Here is a 22,270-nt window from a genome sequence, read left to right as displayed (position 1 = left end):
TAGTGGCTTCGGCGAGCACCTCGAGGAAGGGGGGTGCATCTCACGTTGGGTGCAGGGGCGGGGAGGGAGGCGGGTCCAGCCCTGCCCCGGCCTGGGTTCGGGACCCAGACTTGGGAGGAAGGCGGGGCCGGGCCATCACGCGGCCGGGAGCAGTAGAGAGGGCGGCCTCCCGCTGCCTAGAGGCGCCGCCCGCGCGTCCGCTCTGCCCCGCGGCGTCTCTATGGCGGTCACACAGGCGTCCCGGGCGCGGAGAGGGATGAGCGCGGGCAGAGGCGCGGAGCTGGCGGCGCGGTCCCGGGAGGGCAGTCCCGGAGCGGGCGGCTTCGCCCCGTCGGCGCTGGGGACCCGAGAGCAGTGAGTGTGGCGCGCCCCGGGGAGGGCGACGCAGGGATGGCGCCCGGGGGTCTCGGAAGATGGGGGAGACTTGGGGGCGTGGCGGGCGGGAGCCTGCGGGGCCACCGGGGGCGGGGGCGGGGCATTGGAGGCGCGGAATCGCCCGCGGCCTCCTTGGGGGCGATGGAGAGACTTTAAAAGGGTTCACCTGTGATGGGCTCGTGCGTTTCGGGCCGGGTGTGACGATCTGGGGGAGGCCTTGTAGGCCTTGACCCTGAGGGCGAGCTTGGGGAGGGGGCGAGGCCGGGGCGATCGGCTGGGCCTGGGCTAGGGAGAGGCCAGGGGACGCGGCGGGATGCGAGCGCCAAGGGTGGGAGCGGTGGTGGCCCCGCGGGGTGATCCTGGGAGAGGAGAAAGTGATCTGACCTAGAACAGAGGGTCAGTGAGTATTGAACGAGTTAATAGGTGAAGGGACGAATGGTTGCGGGGAAAGGTGAGGATGAGAGGTGACTCGGAGGGGTGAGAGGGGTGCTAGGGGGGTGACGTAGGGGAGCGAGAACTGGACTTAAAAGGAATAAGAGTAAATCTTAACACTTCCTGCAAGCTGAGCTTGTCTTTGGTGAGTTCTATGGTCTTGGCAGAAAAACCCCTGTGTCCCCACATTTTAAACTGGAAGTTTGGACTGAGGGATCCTCAAACAAATACTTACTTGTATGTTTTTTAGGCTAAAACAGCCTTTTTTTGTGTGTCGCATATTGTTCTAAGTGCTTTACCTGTGTAAGCTTATGATGCTCTTCTGTCTTACATTTTTTTAAAAATATATATTTTATTGATTTTTTACAGAGAGGAAGGGAGAGGGATAGAGAGTTAGAAACATCGATCAGCTGCCTCCTGCACAGCCCCTACTAGGGATGTGCCCGCAACCAAGGTACATGCCCTTGACCGGAATCGAACCCGGGACCCTTCAGTCCACAGGCGGACGCTCTATCCACTGAGCCAAACCAGTTAGGGCATGTCTTTCATTTTGTAAACACTGAGATGTTAAGGGATTTGAGTTATGTGAACTCATTGATAACACTAACGTACTTTAATTTTTAAAAATAAATATTAGTTTCTTTTTTAAAAAATATGTTTTTATTGATTTCAGAGAGGAAGGGAGAGGGAAAGAGATAGAAACTCTGATGAGAGCATCATGGATCGGCTGCCTCCTGCACGCCCCCTACTGGGGATGGAACCTGTAACTCCGGGCACGTGCCCTGACCTGGAATGGGATGGTGACCTTCATGTGTGCATAGGTCCATGCTCAACCACTGAGCCACACAGGTCGGGCATAAATCTCTGTAACCTATTAGAAATATACATTTAATTCAGTTTAACTCAAGAATCTTGCTTTGCATTTGATTATTTCTATAGTTGGGATGCTGTGTATGAGCGAGAATTGCACACTTTCCAAGAATATGGAGACACAGGAGAAATCTGGTGAGTTACAAAAAATAGTGGAATCCAGAAGACTGTGTGTGTGTTTGTGTATCTTTTTTAAAAAATATTTTTTAATTGATTTTTTTACAGAAAGAAAGCGAGAGGGATAGAGGGTTAGAAACATCGATGAGAGAGAAACATCGATCAGCTGCCTCCTGCACAACCCCTACTGGGGATGTGCCCACAACCAAGGTACATGCCCTTGACCAGAATCGAACCCGGGACCTTTCAGTCCACAGGCCGACGCTCTATCCACTGAGCCAAACCGGTTGGGGAATGTGTGTGTGTATCTTTATGTTTTAAGTTGTATCCCAAAGAAGATGGGCTGAAAATCTTGGCAACCTTGAACCAATTCTGGCTTTAGTTGTTGGATTTAAAGAACTTCTGTCTTTTATTTATTTATTTATTTTTTAAATATATTTTATTGATTTTTTACAGAGAGGAAGGGAGAGGGATAGAGAGCTAGAAACATCGATGAGAGAGAAACATCGATCAGCTGCCTCCTGCACACCTCCCACTGGGGACGTGCCCGCAACCAAGGTACATGCCCTTGACCAGAATCGAACCCGGGACCCTTCAGTCCGTAGGCCGACGCTCTATCCACTGAGCCAAACCGGTTTCGGCAGAACTTCTGTCTTTTAATGACCCCGATTTAAATTTGATGATAGTATTAGGAAATTACTCTCTTCCTATAATTGTCCTTTTTAAATAAGCAATAAAATTTTGAGCCATCAATACATACAATTGTTAATGCTGATGTAGAGAAACATTAATAAGTAATGTACCAGCCTTAGGTATTCCGTTCTATTCTTCGGTGTGTCTTTTCCTAAATAATAGTAAAGATGAAGCTTAAGCAGTCACAGTTAATACCTTTTACTTTCCAAAATGGCTTACTGGAGTATGTGACTGATCTGCTTCAGTGGAATATCTTTGTAACTTGGCTGTATAGCCCTCTGTTGTTTGATTAACCAATTCTCTGTTTCTAATAGGTTTGGGGAGGAGAGTATGAATCGACTCATAAGGTGGATGCAGAAACACAAGATTCCATTGGATGCTTCCGTGCTCGATATTGGAACCGGAAATGGTGCTCTCCTGGTTGAACTTGTTGGTACTTTTAGTATTCATGGGTTACAGCCCTATTTTATTTTATTTTATTTTATTTTATTTTATTTTATTTTATTTTATTTTAATTTTATTATTTTATTTTATTTTATTTATTTTATTTTATTTTATTTTATTTATTTATTTTATTTTATTATTTTATTTTATTTTATTTATTTTTTTATTTTATTTTATTACACCAAGCCACCTACATGGTTGCTTCTTTCTATAAAGCCCAATTTTAAAGTGAAATTTAGAAAACTTGCAATCGAGGATACTAACCATTTAAATTAAAGTAGCAAAGCAAGCATCCCACCTACTTTGAGAAGTCATTGGTACGAAAGGGAGGCTGCATGGACGGGGAGAAGGAACTAAATGAAAAGCTAAGGGAGCCGAAACCGGTGTGGCTCAGTGGATAGAGCATCGGCCTGCAGACTGAAGGGTCCCGGGTTCGATTCCGGTCAAGGGCATGTACCGTGGTTGCAGGCACATCCCCAGTAGGGGGTGTGCAGGAGGCAGCTGATGGATGTTTCTCTCTCATCGATGTTTCTAGCTCTCTATCACTCTCCCTTCCTCTCTGTAAAATATCAATAAAATATATTAAAAAAAAAGAAAAGAAAAGAAAAGCTAAGGGAACCGAGTCCTAGTCCTGGCCCTTCCGCCACAGCCTTGACTTGGACCAAACCACTTGATTTCTCTGGGCGTCAGTTCTTTCCTAAAGATTGTGACGTGGTGATTACTGGTTTCTCCTAGCTCAGAACGCCAGAAGTCTGTGTGTATAACAGGAAGGTGACTTTTTGCGCTCCCAGTGGGACATGTATACCTCATCTTGGGTGAGCGTGTGGCTTGAATGGAGCCTTTTGTCCGTGGGACTGGGTTTTGGTACAGGTTCTATCCCTGGCTGTACCATCCCTGTTGGGGCCTGTGATGTGTCCATGCTGTGCCACCCGCTGTGGAGGAAGGAAAAGTCTAAGGCTTCATCCAGGAGGGTTTTCCTGTGTTCATTTGTGGGGACGTATGTGTAACAGTGACATGGATTGAATGCCTGCCATGTGCCAAGCCTTGTGCTAGGCAGTGGCAGCATGAAAACCTAGATCTTGTGCTTGAGTTGTTCACAACATCCCGTGGCTGGGCTGGCGTACAGGTGAATAGTCATGGCCCAGCGTGGTGTGTGTGATATGGGTATCCCGGGTATAGGCAAGGCACGGACACATTTGGGGGGAGGGACGGGGAAGGGTCTTGGAGGAGTCGGTGTCCGAGTTGGGTAGGGATTGCAGGAGCAGGAGGACCTACCTCTTGGCAGCATTGAGTCTCCGAGTTCATGAACATGATGCATTCCTCCATTTATTTTTTTTATTTTATTTATTTATTTATTTATTTTTAAAATATATTTTATTGATATTTTACAGAGAGGAAGGGAGAGGGATAGAGAGTTAGAAACATCGATGAGAGAGAAACATCGATCAGCTGCCTCCTGCACACCCCCCACTGGGGATGTGCCCGCAACCAAGGTACATGCCCTTGACCGGAATCGAACCCGGGACCCTTCAGTCCGCAGGCCGACGCTCCATCCACTGAGCCAAACCGGTTTCGGCTCCTCCATTTATTTAATTTGTTTTCTTTCGGTAATATTTTGTAGTTTTCTCTGTAGAGATCCTACCTATCTTCTCTTAGATTGATTCCTAGATTTTTTGTTTTGTTGTAATTGTTATGTTTTTTAAATTTCATTTTTTTAAAAAAAATATATTTTATTGATTTTTTACAGAGAGGAAGGGAGAGGGATAGAGAGTTAGAAACATCGATGAGAGAGAAACATCGATCAGCTGCCTCCTGCACACCTCCCACTGGAGATGTGCCCGCAACCAAGGTACATGCCCTTGACCGGAATCGAACCTGGGACCCTTCAGTCCACAGGCCGACGCTCTATCCACTGAGCCAAACCGGTTTTGGCTAAATTTCATTTTCTAATAGTTTACCATAGTTCTAGTTAAATGTGTAAAATTTACTGTAGTGTATGTCATGTGTAAATAATAATTTTATTCTATCCCAACCTCAATATCTTATTTATTAAAATGCTGTGTACAGTGTTGAATAGAAATTGTGAAGGCAGCTAGCCTTGTAACATTGCCTATTATAAAAGAAAAGCTTCTAATATTTCACCATTAAACATGTTAGCTGTAGGTTGATATAGTTTTTTTTTAATCGGACCAAGGACTTTCCTTTATATTCCTAATTAAGAGTGTTTAATCATGAATGGGCTTTGAATTTGATTAGTTGCCTTCTTCGATAAGATGATTTTTCTTTTTGATTCTATTAATGTTGAATTGATTGATTTTTTGGGGGGGTTCCTCAGTTTTTTTAATTGACATTTTCATTGAAATGATTTCAGTGATTGTTCAATGTTCAAAGTGACTTCTGTCCCTGAAGGAAACCAAGTTGAATGGTGGCATGTTATCTCTCTCAGGCCTCACTGGGTTGGATTTGGTCGTATTCTGCTTAAGATTTTATAGCTTCATGAGCAATTTGCCAGTAATTTTCCTTACTTGCAGTTTTCATGTAAGGTTTTTGTATAAAGGTTATGCTAGCCCGGCCGTGGGCAAACTATGGCCCGCGGGCCGGATCCGGCTGTTCTATCCGGTTCTCTTGCTCTCCCCTCCTCTCCTTTACTTTGAATTTATATTAGTTCACACAAACACTCCATCCATGCTTTTGTTCCGGCCCTCCGGTCCAGTTTAAGAACCCATTGTGGCCCTCGAGTCAAAAGTTTGCCCACCCCTGTGCTGGCCTCATCAGATGAGAAGGGAAGTGTCTCCTTTTCATTCTCTGAGAAGCTTTGTTTCTTCCCTCAGCCTTCGGAAGAATTCCTGGTGAGACCCTCTGGGCGTGGAGATGGTTTTTGTAGGGTTTGAGTCAGTTTTGTGTTTTTCAAGACATCCTTTTATCTAAAATAAAAATTTACCAGCATAATTTGTTCATAATATTTTTTTAAACGTAAGAAAATTAACATATTGCAAAATTGACTCTTTTTTTATTACAGCTTTATGAATTTTTTTTTTAATATATTTTATTGATATTTTACAGAGAGGAAGGGAGAGGGATAGAGAGTTAGAAACATCGATGAGAGAGAAACATTGATCAGCTGCCTCCTGCACACCTCCCACTGGGGACGCGCCCGCAACCAAGGCACATGCCCCTGACCGGAACCCAACCCGGGACCCTTCAGTCCGCAGGCCGACGCTCTATCCACTGAGCCAAACCGGTTTCGGCTAGTTTTATGAATTTTAACACATGTAGAAATTCGAATAATCATCACAGGATACGGAGTAGTTCCTCTCAGAAACCTCTCTTCTGCCATCTGTGTGGCCACACCCTTCCCCCTTAGGTAGCCACTCGTCAGTTTCTTGTAGCTAGCACGCAGTTAGGTCATGTTTTTTAATCCATTCTTACAATCTCTACCATTTAGTTATTTAATGTATTTTTATTGATTTCAGAGAAGAAGGGAGAGTCGGGGAGAGAGAGAAACATCAATGATGAGAATCATTGATCGGCTGCCTTCTGCATGCCCCACACCGGGGGATTGAGCCCACAACCCGGGCATGTGTCCTGACCAGGAATTGAACTGTGACTTCCTGGTTCATTGGTCGATGCTCAACCACTGAGCCACACTGGGGCTGGGCTAAAGGGACTTTTAAATCAAAGATTTATTTCATATGCATTTAATGTATTCATATGACTTAATTGTGTTAAGTAAAATTTATGCTCGATTTATGTGTGAATCAGAGCATGTGAACTTCAGAAGTTAACACTATATTTTTCTGCTTGAGGGCAGAAATATACATACAAGTATTCTCATTAGCTTTGAGAAAATGAATTTCCTTTTGAAAAAGAAACAAAATACAAAAGCAAAGGAATTGTCACATTCCATAGATTTAAATTTCCAGTTTCTGCTTTGATTCTATATAAAATTTAAACATTATAGATTATTGGGTGGTATACATTACTTGATCTATTCCAAGTGAATAAAACAGTCCCCGTCCTGAAGGAATATTATAATTCATAGGCAAAACAGGATATTAAAACATTTTAAAACTAAAGTATCAAATTACTTCTCTGTCTCTAGGCAAAACTCGGTTTCTCTAACATTACTGGCATTGATTACTCACCTTCTGCAATACAGCTTTCCAGAAGTATTATAGAGAAAGAAGGGTTATCTAACATTACGTTGAAGGTACGTATTACTTGTATTAGTATAAGTTATTTTTATTTCTAATAAAAGTTATGAAGTTTAAATGTTTTAATGTATATCAATCAGACAATCCAAAATGAAATGATGTTAAGTGACTGTATTAAACCTTTTAGTCTCGTCAGCTAGGGGAAGTCATTTTCTTCCTCGTGTGCAAGTGTGCGCATCCCTTCCCCACCCCCTCGTGCCTGCAGACACACAGATAATACCTGAGTTTGAGTTAGCTGGATCAGAAAGTTGGAACTGTATAAAGTGGGGTAATGCCACCAAAGAATACTTGGTTTGTTTCTGTGATCTCTGAGGGGACGATGTGTCACATTTATACTTCTAGCTGAGGCATCTTCTCTGAGCTCTGGAGCTTTATAAAAGCTGCGTATTTTACAGTTCCACTTGGATAGCTGATAATCTCTCCGTTAGTCCAAAATGATACTTAACCTGCACCCCCAAGTCCCTTCCCTTTTCTAAAGATGCCACCGTTCGTTTACCAGGGGCACTAACCCCAAACCCAAGGAGCCTTCCTGGATTCCTCTCTTTCCTTGAAGTTCTATATCCAATTCTGTCTGTCTGTTTTTTTCCCTAAAAGAACCCCGTCAACTGCAATGACTGGTTCTTTCTTTCTTTTTTTTTTTTTTTTTTTTTTTTTTTTTTTTTTTTTTAAATAAATCTTTATTCAGATTATTACAATTATTTCTCCTTTTTCCCTCCATAGCTCCCCTCCACCCCTTTCCCACCCCACCTTCTGCCCTTACCTCCCCCCCACTGTCCTCATCCATAGGTGTATGATTTTTGTCCATTCTCTTCATGAACCCCCCCATACCCCTTTCCCCCTGAGAATTATCAGCCCACTCCCTTTCTATGCCCCTGATTCTATTATATTCACCAGATTATTCTGCTCCTCAGGTTTTTAATTCACTTGATTTTTAGGTTGGCTTGTTGATAGATATGTATTTGTTGTTCATAATTTTTTCTCTTTACTTTTTTCTTCTTCCTCTTCTTTAAGAATACCTTTCAGCATTTCATATAGTACTGGTTTGGTGGTGATGAACTCCTTCAGCTTTTTCTTATCTGTGAAGCTCTTTATCTGCCCTTCAATTCTGAATGATAGCTTTGCTGGGTAGAGTAATCTTGGTTGTAGGTTCTTGCTATTCATCACATTGAAAATTTCTTGCCACTCCCGTCTGGCCTGCATAGTTTCTGTTGAGAAGTCAGCTGACAGTCGTATGGGTGCTCCCTTGTAGGTAATTAACTGTTTTTCTCTTGCTGCTTTTAATATTCTCTCTTTGTCTTTTGCTCTTGGCATTTTAATTATGATGTGTCTTGGTGTGGTCCTCTTTGGATTCCTTTTGTTTGGGGTTCTGTGCGCTTCCTGGACTTGTAAGTCTATTTCTTTCACCAGGTGGGGGAAGTTTTCGGTCATTATTTCTTCAAATAGGTTTTCAGTATCTTGCTCTCTCTCTTCTTCTGGCACCCCCATAATTCTGATGTTGGTACGCTTGAAGTTATCCCAGAGTCTTCTTACATTATCTTCAACTTTTTGGATTTTTTTTTTTGCTTTTTGCTTTTTCGGTTGAGTGTTTTTTGCTTCTTTGTATTTCAATTCTTTGACTTGATTCTTGTGTTCCTCTATTCTGTTTCTGGGTCTCTGTATAATATTTTTTATTTCAGTCAGTGTATGTTTAATTTCTAGTTGGTCCTTTTTCATATCTTCGAGGGTCTCGTTATATTTATCGGCCTTTTCTAGGATATTCTTAAAAAGTCTTATAACGGTGGTTTTGAATTCTATATCCAGTCGTTTGTTTTCCTCCATTTCTTTCGTTTGTGATCTGATTCTTTGACCCCGCATTTTCACTGAATCCCTGAGTTGGTAAGGTAGATATTTGTGCTAGGTTTCCAATATGGCCCAGTGGGTCTGCTTCCCCAGTTAACCTGAGGTGGACACTCTTGGTGCACCCCTTTGTGGACTGTGTGTACAGCCTTGTTGTAATTAAGTCTTTATTGTTGTTGGTATCACTGGGAAGAATTGACCTCCGGGCCAGTTGGCTGTAAGGATCAGCTGTGTCTATGCTGGGAGAAGCCCGGTGCTGGAGACAGCCCTATAGGATTAGACTTGCCAAATTGCAATAGCCTCTGTGCTCAGCTTGGATGGGGTGGAGTCTCAGTCTTGGCTTCCTGTCAGCCCCGCCCCTGCGCGCATGTGCGCTTTCAGTCCTCCGCCTTCCCCAGCTCGAGTCTCCGCCTGAGAGTCCAGACTCCCCCCACAAGAGCGTGGGTCCCCAGGGGCTCGCCTGGAACTGGGGTTCACTGCAGTCAGAACTGGGGCTCGGTGCAGTCAGAATCCTCTGACTCCCCTCCACTAGGGAAAGTCTGTGGCAACCCACACAGCCTTTGTGCGCACCGGCGCGGCGCGTGTGCGCACTTTCAGTCCTCCACCTTCCCCGGCTCCCGAGTCTCCGCCCGAGAGTCCAGACTCCCCCTACAAGAGCATGGGTCCCCAGGGGCTCGCCTGGAACCGGGGTTTACTGCAGTCAGAACTGGGGCTCAGTCAGGATCCTCTGACTCCCTTTCACTAGGGAAAGCCTATGGCTACCTCCGCAGCCTTTGTGCGCACTGGCCCGTGTGCGCCTTCAGACTTCTGCCTTTCCCAGCTCGCGGTCCGAGGCTTCCTTCCCCCTTCCGCCAGAGGAAGTCAGCCAGGCTCTCAGCCGCCCTTCCTCTCTGCGCGCACAAAGCCCCTTTGCCGTACCTCCAATTCTCTGTGAGCTTTTCTCCTTCCTTCTAGTTGTAGAATTTTCACTCAGCCTGCTTTCCTGTGGTTCTGGATGGTGTCCGTTCTGTCTTTTAGTTGTAGTTTTGAAATTGTTGTGCGAGGCAGCAGTTTAGGTGTTTACCTATGCCGCCATCTTGGTTTCTCCTTTCTTTCTTTTTTTAAATATATTTTTATTGACTTCAGGTAGAGGAAGAGAAAGGGAGAGAGAGAAACATCAATGATGAGAGAGAATCATTGATTGGCTGCCTTCTGCATGCCCCCTACTGGGGATCGAACCTGCATCCTGAGCATGTGTCCTTGACCAGAATCGAACCCGGGAATCTTCAGTCTGCAGGCCGATGCTCCCAGGGGTCCTCAAACTTTTTAAACAGGGGCCAGTTCACTGTCCCTCAGACCATGGGAGGGCCGGACTATAGTTTAAGAAAAACCTATGAACAAATTCCTGTGCGCACTGTGGGCCCGGGACGAGTCGGCTGCTAAGCAGGACAGGCAGTGGCACCCGGCGGGCCAGATAAATGTCCTCGGCGGGCCGCATGTAGCCCGCGGGCTGTAGTTTGAGGACCCCCTGCTCTATCCACTGAGCCACACCAGCTAGGGCTTTATCTTCAAAGCCAATCAGGAACGTAATTATTCCTCGATAGTTCCACTGCTCCCTCCCAAATCCCAGCCACCGTTTCTTGCTCAGGCAACTACAGTAGCCTCTTATTTGGCCTCCCCATGTCCACTCTGCCACAGGACAGCCAGCGTGGTGTTTATTTACATTTATTTATTTATAAATATGGAACACTTCACGAATTTTCGTGTCATTCTTGCGCAGGGGCCATGCTAATCTCTGTATCGTTCCAATTTTAACATATATGCTGCCGAAACAGCACCAGCGTGGTGGTTTATAGTGCAAATCCAGCCTGACTGGCGTGGCTCAGTGGTTGAGCATTGACCTAGGAACCAGGCGATCAGGGTTCGATTCCCTGTCAGGGCACAGGCCCGGGTTGCAGGCTCGATCCGCAGTGGGGGGCGTGCAGGAGGCAGCCGATCAGAGATTCTCTCTCATCATTGATGTTTCTAACTCTCTCTCCTCTTCCTGCCTCCGAAATCAATAAAAAACCAAAAATAAATGCAAACCAGCGCTGGGACTTCCTGTTCACCAGCCTCGGGCGCTTCCCCCTAGCTCTCAGGATGGAGCTGCACTTCCCCTCGGCCCCAGCCTCCGGGGCCTGGTTTCTCACCTCTTTCCCTCCTTATCCCGGAGCTGAGTCACGGCTCTGCTTCTGAGACATGTCAGGCCCGTCCTCCACTCGCCCCCCCCCCCCCCCATGCTCTCTGCCTACACTCCTTCTGCCCCGGATGTGGGCTTGTTCGGCTCCTCCTCCTCCCTGGGCCTCGGCTCGAATGTTGCCTCCAGAGTGAGGCCTTTCCTGACCCCGTTCCAAGCCTTTCTCTTCCCACCCAGTCACTCTTCCCCGTTAGAGGATAGACAGTATATTCTTATGCAGTGAACTTTTCTCTCTTGTTTGCGGTTATGTTCCCAGGGCCTGAAAAACTCCCCCATTTAATAGATGTCTATGAAATACTTGTTAAATAAATGTGTACTTTCATACAGGCATGTAGGATAGAAAATTCTCCAAACTTAGCTCTTAGGAGCGGTAGTCATTATTGCTTCAGGTACAATGACTACTTGGGTGTGAGGGAGAGGAAACCCATGGACAGTATATACACACAGAAGGTCTCATTTTCTTTTTTTTAAAATATATTTTATTGATTTTTTTACAGAGAGGAAGGGAGAGGGATAGAGAGTTAGAAACATTGATGAGAGAGAAACATCAATCAGTTGCCTCCTGCACACCCCCCACTGGGGATGTGCCCACAACCAAGGTACATGCCCTTGACTGGAATCGAACCCGGGACCCCTGAGTCCACAGGCCAATACTCTATCCACTGAGCCACACCGGTCAGGGCATAAGGTCTCATTTTCAAGTCAAACAGCAAGGGCGCTTTGGGTAATACATTATTTATGACTAGTTAGCTTCTATGAATAATCATCAGCTAATTGTGTGGTTACTTTTTCAAAGTAGCTTTTCACAATTAAGTTTATTGGCAGATTACTTTGAATATTTCATGAAATTGGGTAGCTCACTGTTTCAAGTGCTTAGAATGCCATCGGTTATTGAAAACGAAGGCGATGCCGGTGTGTCAGATTCTAAAGTGAATGGCGTTTGTAAAGTTAAGTGATTGCGGTGGAAACAGCCATGGAACTTCGTAAGCTTCGTGCTGGTCATTACGTCCCTTAGTCGCTTTGTGAGCTGCTGAGTCAAAGCACAAGAACTTGCATTTCCTTTGACTTCAGGTCATACAACTTGTCATCTTCGCTGAAAATCATCTTATTTCCAGTGGCCTGTGTGAGCTCCCGGTAATTGTTGTCATTTTTGGGAATACCTCAGATACTCCACTTTCCAACAGAAGTCACTGTGGGCGCTGTGTGTGCTGGCGTGTTGGGCACCACACCTGGCTTTGATCTGTTTCCCTATCTGTAGAGATGTGGAATGTCCAGGAAACACTGTCTCACTAATCTTAGCTTTTTCTTCTTCTTTTTTTTTTTTTTAATATATTTTATTGATATTTTACAGAGAGGAAGGGAGAGGGATAGAGAGTTAGAAACATCAATGAGAGAGAAACATCGATCAGCTGCCTCCTGCACACCTCCTACCGGGGATGTGCCCGCAACCAAGGTACATGCCCTTGACCGGAATTGAACCTGGGACCTTTCAGTCCGCAGGCCGACGCTCTATCCACTGAGCCAGACCGGTTTAGGCACTAATCTTAGCTTTAATGATCTTGGAACGAAGCACACAAAAGTGAACTATAAAGTTGGAAATATGTTGATCACATGTAAAACGCCATCAGCACGGATGGTGCTTTCCTGGGTCACTCTCAAAGCCAGGGCAGACGGCGTGGTAGCGGGTCTCACCTCGGCACTGGTTCCTCACGCAGGTACAGGACTTCCTGACCCTTCCCGCAGAGCTGTCTGCCTTCCACGTCTGCATTGACAAAGGGACCTTCGATGCCATAAGCCTGCACCCGGACGGTGCCGCCGAGAAGAGGAAGCAGTACGTGAGCTCCCTGTCCAGGGTGCTGGACGTGAACGGCTTCTTTCTGATAACCTCCTGTAACTGGACCCGGGAAGAGCTGCTGCGGGAGTTCCGCGAAGGTACTTGGCTGCGCTGGTGGGATGTGTGTTTCCCCGGGTTTATTGCCCGGAACCCGGCCTTTCCCGGTGTGCCGTGTTTCCCTCTCCTCTCCGTGGGAATTGCCTGCTTTCCTTCCCGTTAATAACCTCGGTAACGCTTTTCACTGTACACGCAAAGAGCAGAGAGGTAAGGCTGGTTGAGATCCAGGGTCCTGTCTGAAAATTTCCAAGAAATCCTGGCAGTTAAGCACTGAAATGTATGAGCCTGTAAACATGGAGCTCTTTCTTTTTTTTTTTAATATATTTTATTGATTTCTTTTTTTTTTTTTTTTTAATATATTTTATTGATATTTTACAGAGAGGAAGGGAGAGGGATAGAGAGTTAGAAACATCGATGAGAGAGAAACATCGATCAGCTGCCTCCTGCACCCCTCCCACTGGGGATGTGCCCGCAACCAAGGTACATGCCCTTTTTTTATTTTTTATTTATTTATTTTTAAATATATTTTATTGATTTTTTACAGAGAGGAAGAGAGAGGGATAGAGAGTTAGAAACATCGATGAGAGAGAGACATCGATCAGCTGCCTCCTGCACGCCCCCCACTGGGGATGTGCCCGCAACCCAGGTACATGCCCTTGACCGGAATCGAACCCGGGACCCTTCAGTCCGCAGGCCGACGCTCTATCCACTGAGCCAAACCGGTTTCGGCGTGGAGCTCTTTCTTTAAGCTGCACGATCTCTGACTTGGAAGCAAACAGAGAGCTCACGTACTGAGCTCCTGCCTTCGCCCTGGCTGCCAGCAGCCGCGCCCACGGAAGCAGCGTTCCTGCAGCCTTCCCTGCGCTTTAATTTCCTCCGTGTGTCTTTCTAGTGGCCGTTAGGTGTTCGGGATTTTCTTCCTGTTTCAGTGTTTGGGGAACAGTGTTCACGTCGCACAGAAACAACGCACAGGGACTGGGTGGTAGGGGTACTGCCCGTTCAGTCTTGAGGAAATCGCTGCCTTTTCCAGGATTTTTGGTGCCATCACAGGCTCCGCTTGCCCCGTGAACGAAGTGTCCTAGGGGCCTGTGCACAGAGGGGGGGTTTTGTGGGGATTGAGTGGATCACCTGTTCACAAATGGTTTTCGCTCTTCGGCATGTTCCTCGCGTGTTCTCTGGACACCCTGCCTGCCGGTGCATTCCTGTCGAGCACGAGCCTTTCTGGGAAAGTTCCCTGGTACTCGCCTCCGGCCCTTGGCTTGTTTTTTCCTTAGAATCCGTCCAGCTTAGGAGTGAGGTTTTTAAGGAATGGAGGGATTCAGGGTGGAGGTAAGCGATGGCACTGAATTGGGGTTGGGTGTGGAACTCAGGTCTAAGCTAACGGAGGTGAGCTATGGGCGTGTGTGCACCTCAGCTTGGAGGTGGTGGTCGGGGCTGAGGGCTGAGGGCCACCGAACACACACCCTGTGCACGCAGCGGCTTCAGCAGTCCATACCGTGCCACCTGAAGTGTGTGAGGCCTGACATGGGAGCCCGTGGCTTCATTGCTGTGGCCCCTGGAAAGCAACAAGCCCATGTGATTTGCGGTCTTTTATTTCATGTCATCAACGTGATGACCTTCCACGGGAAGCGCGGCTCCTTTAGAACCGCCCAGGCCGCGGCCGTAGGCCTTCCTCTTCCTCTCCCTGAAGCCGGCGGCGCGGGAAGTGTGAGCGGCGCGGTGCCAGGCAGGGCCTCCCGGCTCGTGATGCAGGCGCTGCAGCCCTGGGCCCCGACGGGCGGGCCCGTGTGTGAGGGGCGGGCCCGTGTGTGAGGGGCGGGCCGGTGTGTGAGGGGCGGGCCCGTGTGTGAGGGGCGGGCCCGTGTGTGAGGGGCGGGCCGGTGTGTGAGGGGCGGGCCTGCCCGTGCAGAGTGCTGCATGTCTGTGCTGAGAACTACTGGCCACGTCCTGAACTCAGGTTCTGTTTTAGAGCAAAATACGGAATTCAGTAAGCGAAATGTGCCCTGGCTGGTGTGGCTGAGTGGATAGAGCATCCGCCTATAGACTGAAGGGTTCCGGGTTCAATTCCAGTCAAGGGCACAGGCCCAGGTGTGGGCTCCATCCCCAGGGTGGGGTGCCGGAGGCAGCTGATCCATGATTCTCTCTCATCATGGATGTCTCTCCCTCTCCCTTCCTCTCTGACATCAATGTAAAAGAAAAAACATACATGTATTAAAGAAGTGCAGTGTTGCCACAGGAAAGGTGAGAGAAGTAGTGACGTCCGGCTGAAGACAGGTGCCAGAGCGTCTTCGGAGCGTGGTCTGGAGGTGGCTGGGAGCCGCCCGGCCCTGCCCTCCCCCGCGCAGGCCTCGCCACGGCCTCAGGACCTGCGCCCGGACCCTTTGCTCAGGGTGGGGCTTGCTTCCCCAGCCTATGCGGTTCTTTCCTGATTTGAAACATACATGTTCATAACACTACTGGGACGAATCATGCATTTCTCCTTTGTGGCCTAGTTAGGTAAGCATAGTGTTGTCATTGGATCTGATGAGGATTCCTTGAAACATGTGCCAGATACTAGGTGTTCTAATTTAATGTCCAAGGAACTTGTCTTTCTTACAACGACTGAATGGACAAAAAACCAGAAACCTATCTTACTACCAAAGTAATCCAGATTCATTATGGAAAAAAAGGGAATGATATTAACCCCAACATATAAGAATATAGATTAAAATGGTTAAAATCGTTCATCTATCTCTGGAAATAGAGATATTTTAATATTTTGGTGTATTATCCATTGAAACAGGATGACTTCAGTCCTGTGGGTTAGGCCAGGGAGTGAAAAGATTTTCCTAGAAAAGTCACAACGGCTCTGTTTTCTTGTGAAAATTTTTGTTATGAAATATTTTAAGCGTAAGTAAAATTTCAGAAACAAATACAGGTGTGTCCCCATCCATCTACCTCAGTGGCTCCATTTTCCAGTGTTAAAAAATATCAGGTTTTTGCCCTGACTGGTTTGGCTCAGTGGATAGAGCATCGGCCTGTGGACTGAAAGGTCCCAGGTTCGATTCCGGTCAAGGGCATGTACCTTGGTGGAGGGCACATCCCCAGTGGGGGGTGTGCAGGAGGCAGCTGATTGATGTTTCTCTCTCATCGATGTTTCTAACTCTCTATCCCTCTCCCTTCCTCTCTGTAAAAAAAAAAAAAAAAAAAAAAGGCAATAAATTAAAAAATATATATATCAGGTTTTTACATAGTCTGTCCTTCTATGGAAAAGTTTCTATGCTCAGTTTTTGAACATTTTAATATTTAGTTATTTCTTAAGATTTGCTGAAGCTTGATTAAGAATATGAATTGGAATGTAAATGAAACAAAGTGTAAAAGACCAGTTGATACAAGAATATATATCCCTTTAACATTTTTTCTGTTTATTTGAGCTCAAGCTCTAGTCATGGAAACTTAGAAAATGAAGACACCCCCAAAAGAAAAAATAATTCCTGAACCAATTGCCCATCACCAAGGGAACATGGTTAATGGGAGTGACCTTCCTGCCTTATTTGTCTAATTTTTTAAAAGGAATACAACGTAGTAAAATGTTAAATTTTTATTTTATTTTATAGCTTAGCAAACCGCCACGTCCTCTAATTGTGATCTTTACACAGTCACTGTGAGTTGGAGAGGAGTGTTGGTGTCTGAACCCCTGGGCACAGAACCTGGGGATCCTGGGTAAGGTCATGTGACCAGCATCTCTTGCACTAAGTGGTAGAGGTGGGACTTGAACCCAGGACTTTCGACTACAAGTTATTTATTTTTTCCCACCACACTGTGCTACTTGGAGAGTTACTAGTTCCTTGTCTTTTTTTTTTTTTTTTTTTTTAAATATATTTTATTGATATTTTACAGAGAGGAAGGGAGAGGGATAGAGAGCTAGAAACATCGATCAGCTGCCTCCTGCACACCTCCCACTGGGGATGTGCCCGCAACCAAGGTACATGCCCTTGACCGGAATCGAACCCGGGACCCTTCAGTCCGCAGGCCGACGCTCTATCCACTGAGCCAAACCGGTTTCGGCACTAGTTCCTTGTCTTGATCTTTGGTTACAAACTTTTTTTTTTGGTGCTAAAATACAGGGGTGGACCAAAGTAGGTTAATAATAATAATAATAAGTAATACAATCCTATCTAATAAAAGAGTAATATGCAAATTGACCGTACATCCACAATGACCACCAGCCACGCCCATAGCCAATCAGGAGCGAATATGCAAATAAACCCAACCAAGATGGCTGTGGCCACAGAGAGCAGGAGGGAGGCTTGGGTTTCCCCAGCAATGGAGGAAGCCAAGCTTTCTGCACACCCTGGTGGGCCCAGGCCTCCACTCCAGGCTACAAAGTTTCAATTATAGAAGATAAATAAACCCAAACAGAAATGGTGGCAGCCACGGAGCTGGAGAGAGCAGGAGGCTAGGGTTGCCCCCGGTGATGGAGGAAGCTAAGCTTTCCGCACACCCTGGCCTGCCTTGGCCTCCACTTAAGGCTACAAAGTTTCAATTATAGAAGATACATAAATCCCAACAGAAATGGCTGCTGTCATGGAGCGAGCAGAAGGCTTGCCTCCACTCCAGGCTACAAAGTTTCAATTGTAGAAGATAAATAAATCCCAGATACCAGGGCCTCCACTTGGGTCGCCGGGGGGCGTGGCCGGCCTGCAAACTACCACAGGCCCCTCGCCCAGGCCGCTCCACGCCCCCAGGGAACCCCCACCCTGATCCAGGACACCCTTCAGGGCAAACCAGCTGGCCCCCACCCGCACCAAACCTCTATCCTATCTACTAAAAGAGTAATGTGCAGATTGACCATCACTCCAACACACAAGATGGCTGCCCCCATGTGGTCAAAGATCCTGCCCCCATGTGGACACAAGATGGCCACCACAAGATGGCCAGCAGGGGAGGGCAGTTGGAAGGGACTAGGCCTGTAAGGGAGGGCAGTTGGGGGTGATCAGGCCAGCAGGGGAGGGCAATTGGGAGGGACCAGGCCTGTAAGGGAGGGCAGTTGTGGGCAATCAAGCCTGCAGGGGAGGGCAGTTAGGGTTGACCCGGCCGGCAGAGGAGGGAAGTTGGGGGTGACCGGGCCTGCAGGGAAGGGCAGTTGGGGGGGACCCAGGCCTGCAGGGGAGAGCAGTTGGGGGGTACCAGGCCTGCAGGGGAGGCCAGTTAGGGGTGATCAGGCCTGCAGGGGAGGGCAGTTAGGGGCAAACAGGCTGGCAGGGGAGCAGTTAGGCATCAACCAGGCTGGCAGGGGAGTGGTTAGGGGGTGATCAGGCTGGCAGGTAGAAGTGGTTAGGGGCAATCAGAAAGGCAGGCAGGAGGGCAGTTGGGAGGCAGCAGTCCTGGATTGTGAGAGGGATGTCCGACTGCCCGTTTAGGCCCGATCCCGGTGGGCAGTTGGACATCCCTCGAGGGGTCCCAGATTGGAGAGGGTGCAGGCTGGGCTGAGGGACACCCCCCCATGCACGAATTTCGTGCACCGAGCCTCTAGTAATTAATAAAAATGCAAGAATAAATTCTTGTGTTTTGCATACTCACAACTGTAAACCTACTTTGGCTCACCCCTTATATATAACATAGGATTTGCCACTTAACCATTTTTAAGGGCACAGCTCAGGGCATTAAGGCACCGACGCTGTTGTGCAACCATCACCACATCACCTCCAGACTTTCTCATCTTACACAGTCGTTTTCACTCCCATGTTCCTGACCTTTCTGTACTAAGTTTCGGTATGTGTGATGGGGATCAATCGCATTAGTGCATATAAAGCACCGAAAACATGCCTGATACCTGGCAAGAACTCAGCCCGCGGTGGCTGCTTCCTGCAGGCGGATGGCACCGGCTCAGGAGATGCGCAGGGGAAGGGCCGGCAACCGGGAAGCGGAGGAATGGGTGCGTGAGAAGAAGCCTCTTCCGCGGTGGTTTTCGGTCTTGTCTGTTTCTTGTTCAGTTCAGAGTGTTTCGGGTGAGTACACATTACTTACAGGAGAACTGGGACATCCCAAAATGCCGTCACAACTCAGAGTGTGGGATCACATAGTTTTATAAAGGGTTTGAAAGTGCGCTGTTAATACAGGCTGCTTCTAACTGCAATGCAATCCCTAACAAGAGTATTTGGATTTTGTCCGGCAGGATTTGAACTTTTCGAAGTGTTGCCAACACCCAAGTTCAGCTTTGGAGGCCGATCTGGAAACAGTGTGGCTGCATTGGTTTTCCAAAAAACGTGAGGTTTTCCGCTGGACAAGCGCAGGGAGCTTTTAAAGAAGCCCCACATCGCAGTAAACCCGGCAGAAAATGCAGGTGCAGCTAACTGCTCAGTGAGTACACAGGATGCACGTGGTGCGCGGACACAGGTCCTGGGCGTGCAGGCGGCGGGCCTGAGGTCAGCCAGGAGTAATGTCAAACGTTCTTTGTATTTGAATGTAAATATTTTTCTTCTGGATTAAAAACACTGTCCTGTACCTGCTGAACAGTTGACAACTTCAAAGCAGTAAATGGATTTACAGAAAGCCTGCATTCCTGACTTTTGTGCCTTGGGAACGTTGAACTGAAGATAGCTCTGTATTAAGATTTCCAAACGATTCCAGGGCCAGAATATTAAGCAAATCAGCTTTATTAGTGTTCTGTTAGAGTAGGAAACAGAATGAGGCTACTATTTTGGGTTGGATGGTGGTTATTTAAAAAAATTACTTAATATCTGAGAAAACCTCTAGCCTTCATGCTTATAGTTACACAGAATCAGGTGACTGTGTCAGTTGACCAGAAATATAATTGAGGCTGCATTTTGTGGCTGGTGGTACTCTGTCTGCTGTGAGGGACAATAGGAAATAGGTGAACAGATGAATAGAAAGACGACTGCGATACAGATACAGGCCTGCACTGTGCTCTGTTCGAATCTATCTTTTCCGTGTTCTCTTGTCTTATTGAGTCTTCCCAGCGTTCCCGGGCAGCCATTCCTGCTTCCTGCGTCTCCGCATCAGCAGCTCGTGCGGGATGGAGTCGGGGCTGTTCTCTGGCGCTGACTCTAAGACCCACTCTTCCCCCGCACGTTCTGCCCAGCTCAGTGGGGAAGTAGGACGCCTTAGGAAGCGCTGTCAGCGGGGTTGGGCGGTTATTTGGGGAGCTCTGCTCCGAGCCGGTGTCCATCTGTGCACTGGGCTCTCCCCGTTCGCCCAGTCAGGACCTGGCGGCCTCAGTCCCTGTGAGGCCGAGAAAATTCCTCTTACACACATGTGAGCCCTGGGGGAGGTGGGACGAGGGTGTTCTAGTTGGGGGCTAATTAGTAAGAGAAACAGTTCATTAAGATGTTTGAAAGGATAAGGTATATTAATATGGAATGCTGTTTTGTATTTGGGCTAATACTTTCATAACGGAGTCACAATATGAGCTTTCAAAAAAGTGAAATGTTGGATGAGTTTTCATTTCCGGCCTGTTGGGTCACAGACGGAGAACTGCGTTTGGCAGTCGGTAACTCCAGGGATGGGTAAGTCTAGCGTTACACCCTTTTTTTCATTTTGCCCCAGTGGCAGGCTGGGAGGGTGGTTTGATGAAGATCGACATTAATCAACCATTAAAATTACTGCCTGCCTTGCACAAGATAACTGAAGACATTTACATAAATAAACATAAATAACATTTTTTGAAAAGCTTTAATTTTAAACATTTAAAAAGTGAGAAATGAAAATATGTTTTTAAGCTTAAAATAGTGTTGATTTTACAGACTGACATGGGATCTTACACCGGAAGCATGCAGTTTTTAATTTATTGAGGAGATCTGTCTGTGTTGTCTTTTCACATTACAATTCCTTGATTTCAGATATGATAATAGTGTGTAAGCACTTCCTTGGAATTTTGAGCTGTTAAGTACATGCTGTTGTAACGCCAGCCTAACGAAGGGGGCTTTCTGTGGGACCAGATGGGGCGCTGGCTTGAGTCACTGAGAGCTTGGAGTGGCCTTTGTTGGAAAGCTCCTTGAGTCTGTCATGGGGTGTTCATCTGTGTGTGGAGGTGAGGATTTGGGGGACCGAGGAGCTGTTGGTACGGTTAGAAAGGGGAGTTGTTATCTCTTATCAGTTGAATCCTGCTGGAAGCGCCTCTCAGAGCCTGAAATCAGAACAAACGGAAAGTCCAAAAATGCTAACAATAAATTAGTATTTTCCAATAACGCCAGCTTTACCAGCCAGGCCAGGAAATGCCACCGAGCTACCGAAACGAGGCGTGGACGCCTGCCGGGGAAACTTGGTTGCGTTAAGTCACATGCTGTGTGGGTGCTGGGGAGCACCGGCAGAGTTCCGCAGGGGGGGGGCTGTTTCCTCTGGAGAAGGAGTTGGAATCGTAATTTTGTTTCATCCAAAGACTTATTTTGGGGAAACTTGTTTGAAATGCAAACGAGATTTCTCCGCGCACCCTCACAGATTGTTACGATGATGTCATTGCTGCCCACGGCCCCTCTGGAGGGCCCCGAGGCCAATTACCCAACGGGAGTTGTCAGCGCCGTGTGTCTTAAGCCAGCGCACGGTTGGCGTTGCTTTGGGGACTGGCGTTTATGCGTGAGAATGAACCTGCCACTGCCCTGGGCTCGACCGAAACCCTTTCCAAATAAGCCCGGCTGTTGGTGAGTGAGTCCCCGTTGTGGCAGCACGCGGCCTCTCCTGCCCCGTCACGTGCACGCAGCTTTCGGGGGGGTGGGGTGGGGGGAGGAGAGGTGCGCATACACGAACACTTAGTCTTTGTGTGGACAATGTGTCTCCATCCCCTATTCTTCATTTCCAAATTTCTATGGAACTGTCATGCAGAGGATACCAGAAACCTTAATTTTTCAGGAACTCGTATCAGTAATTAACCTTTCTCTGGCTTTGGGATAATTTTTCTTAAGTTGATAGGTAAAGAAACAGCGTATCCCTGCTTAGGTGAATAGACTCTGAGTTACGTTCTCCCAAACCACGCTGCTTTATGTATTGACGGGTGCCTGTGTGTGTCTGGTAGGCCACAACGGGAAAAACCAGTTCGTGACAAGTCCATGGCTTTCCGGGCCACATGTGAGCGTGTGCCGTGGGAGACCCGGCCGGAGCGCCTCTGTGTGGCCTGGGAGCCAGTGTGTGCCCGAGACAGCCCGCCGCCTCCCGAGCAGAGGGGCCGGTGTGCGCAGGCTCGTCTCT

General features: G+C 47.3%; 1 protein-coding gene across 4 annotated transcripts in view; it reads left to right on the top strand.

Moving 5' to 3' along the window:
* The first annotated feature begins 201 nt into the window (after nucleotides 1-201).
* EEF1AKMT2 (EEF1A lysine methyltransferase 2) overlaps nucleotides 202-22,270 on the top strand; it is a 52,559-nt gene continuing 30,490 nt past the window's right edge. The window contains exons 1-6 of one of the 4 annotated variants that reach the window (XM_080641991.1): nucleotides 202-354; nucleotides 1,747-1,812; nucleotides 2,802-2,920; nucleotides 7,034-7,141; nucleotides 12,912-13,128; nucleotides 19,245-21,374. In XM_080641991.1, coding sequence (XP_080498117.1) covers nucleotides 2,864-2,920; nucleotides 7,034-7,141; nucleotides 12,912-13,128; nucleotides 19,245-19,339 — 477 coding nt within the window. In that variant the 5' untranslated portion in view covers nucleotides 202-354; nucleotides 1,747-1,812; nucleotides 2,802-2,863 and the 3' untranslated portion in view covers nucleotides 19,340-21,374. Of the gene's footprint in view, nucleotides 355-1,746; nucleotides 1,813-2,801; nucleotides 2,921-7,033; nucleotides 7,142-12,911; nucleotides 13,129-19,244; nucleotides 21,376-22,270 lie in introns of those variants that run through there. The other 3 variants (XR_013959048.1, XM_080641990.1, XM_080641989.1) reach the window with 3 other exon arrangements.

The sequence above is a fragment of the Plecotus auritus genome, assembly GCF_963455305.1.
Source record: "Plecotus auritus genome assembly, chromosome: 9".
NCBI lineage: Eukaryota > Metazoa > Chordata > Mammalia > Chiroptera > Vespertilionidae > Plecotus > Plecotus auritus.
This window is presented reverse-complemented; position numbering and strand designations above follow the sequence as displayed.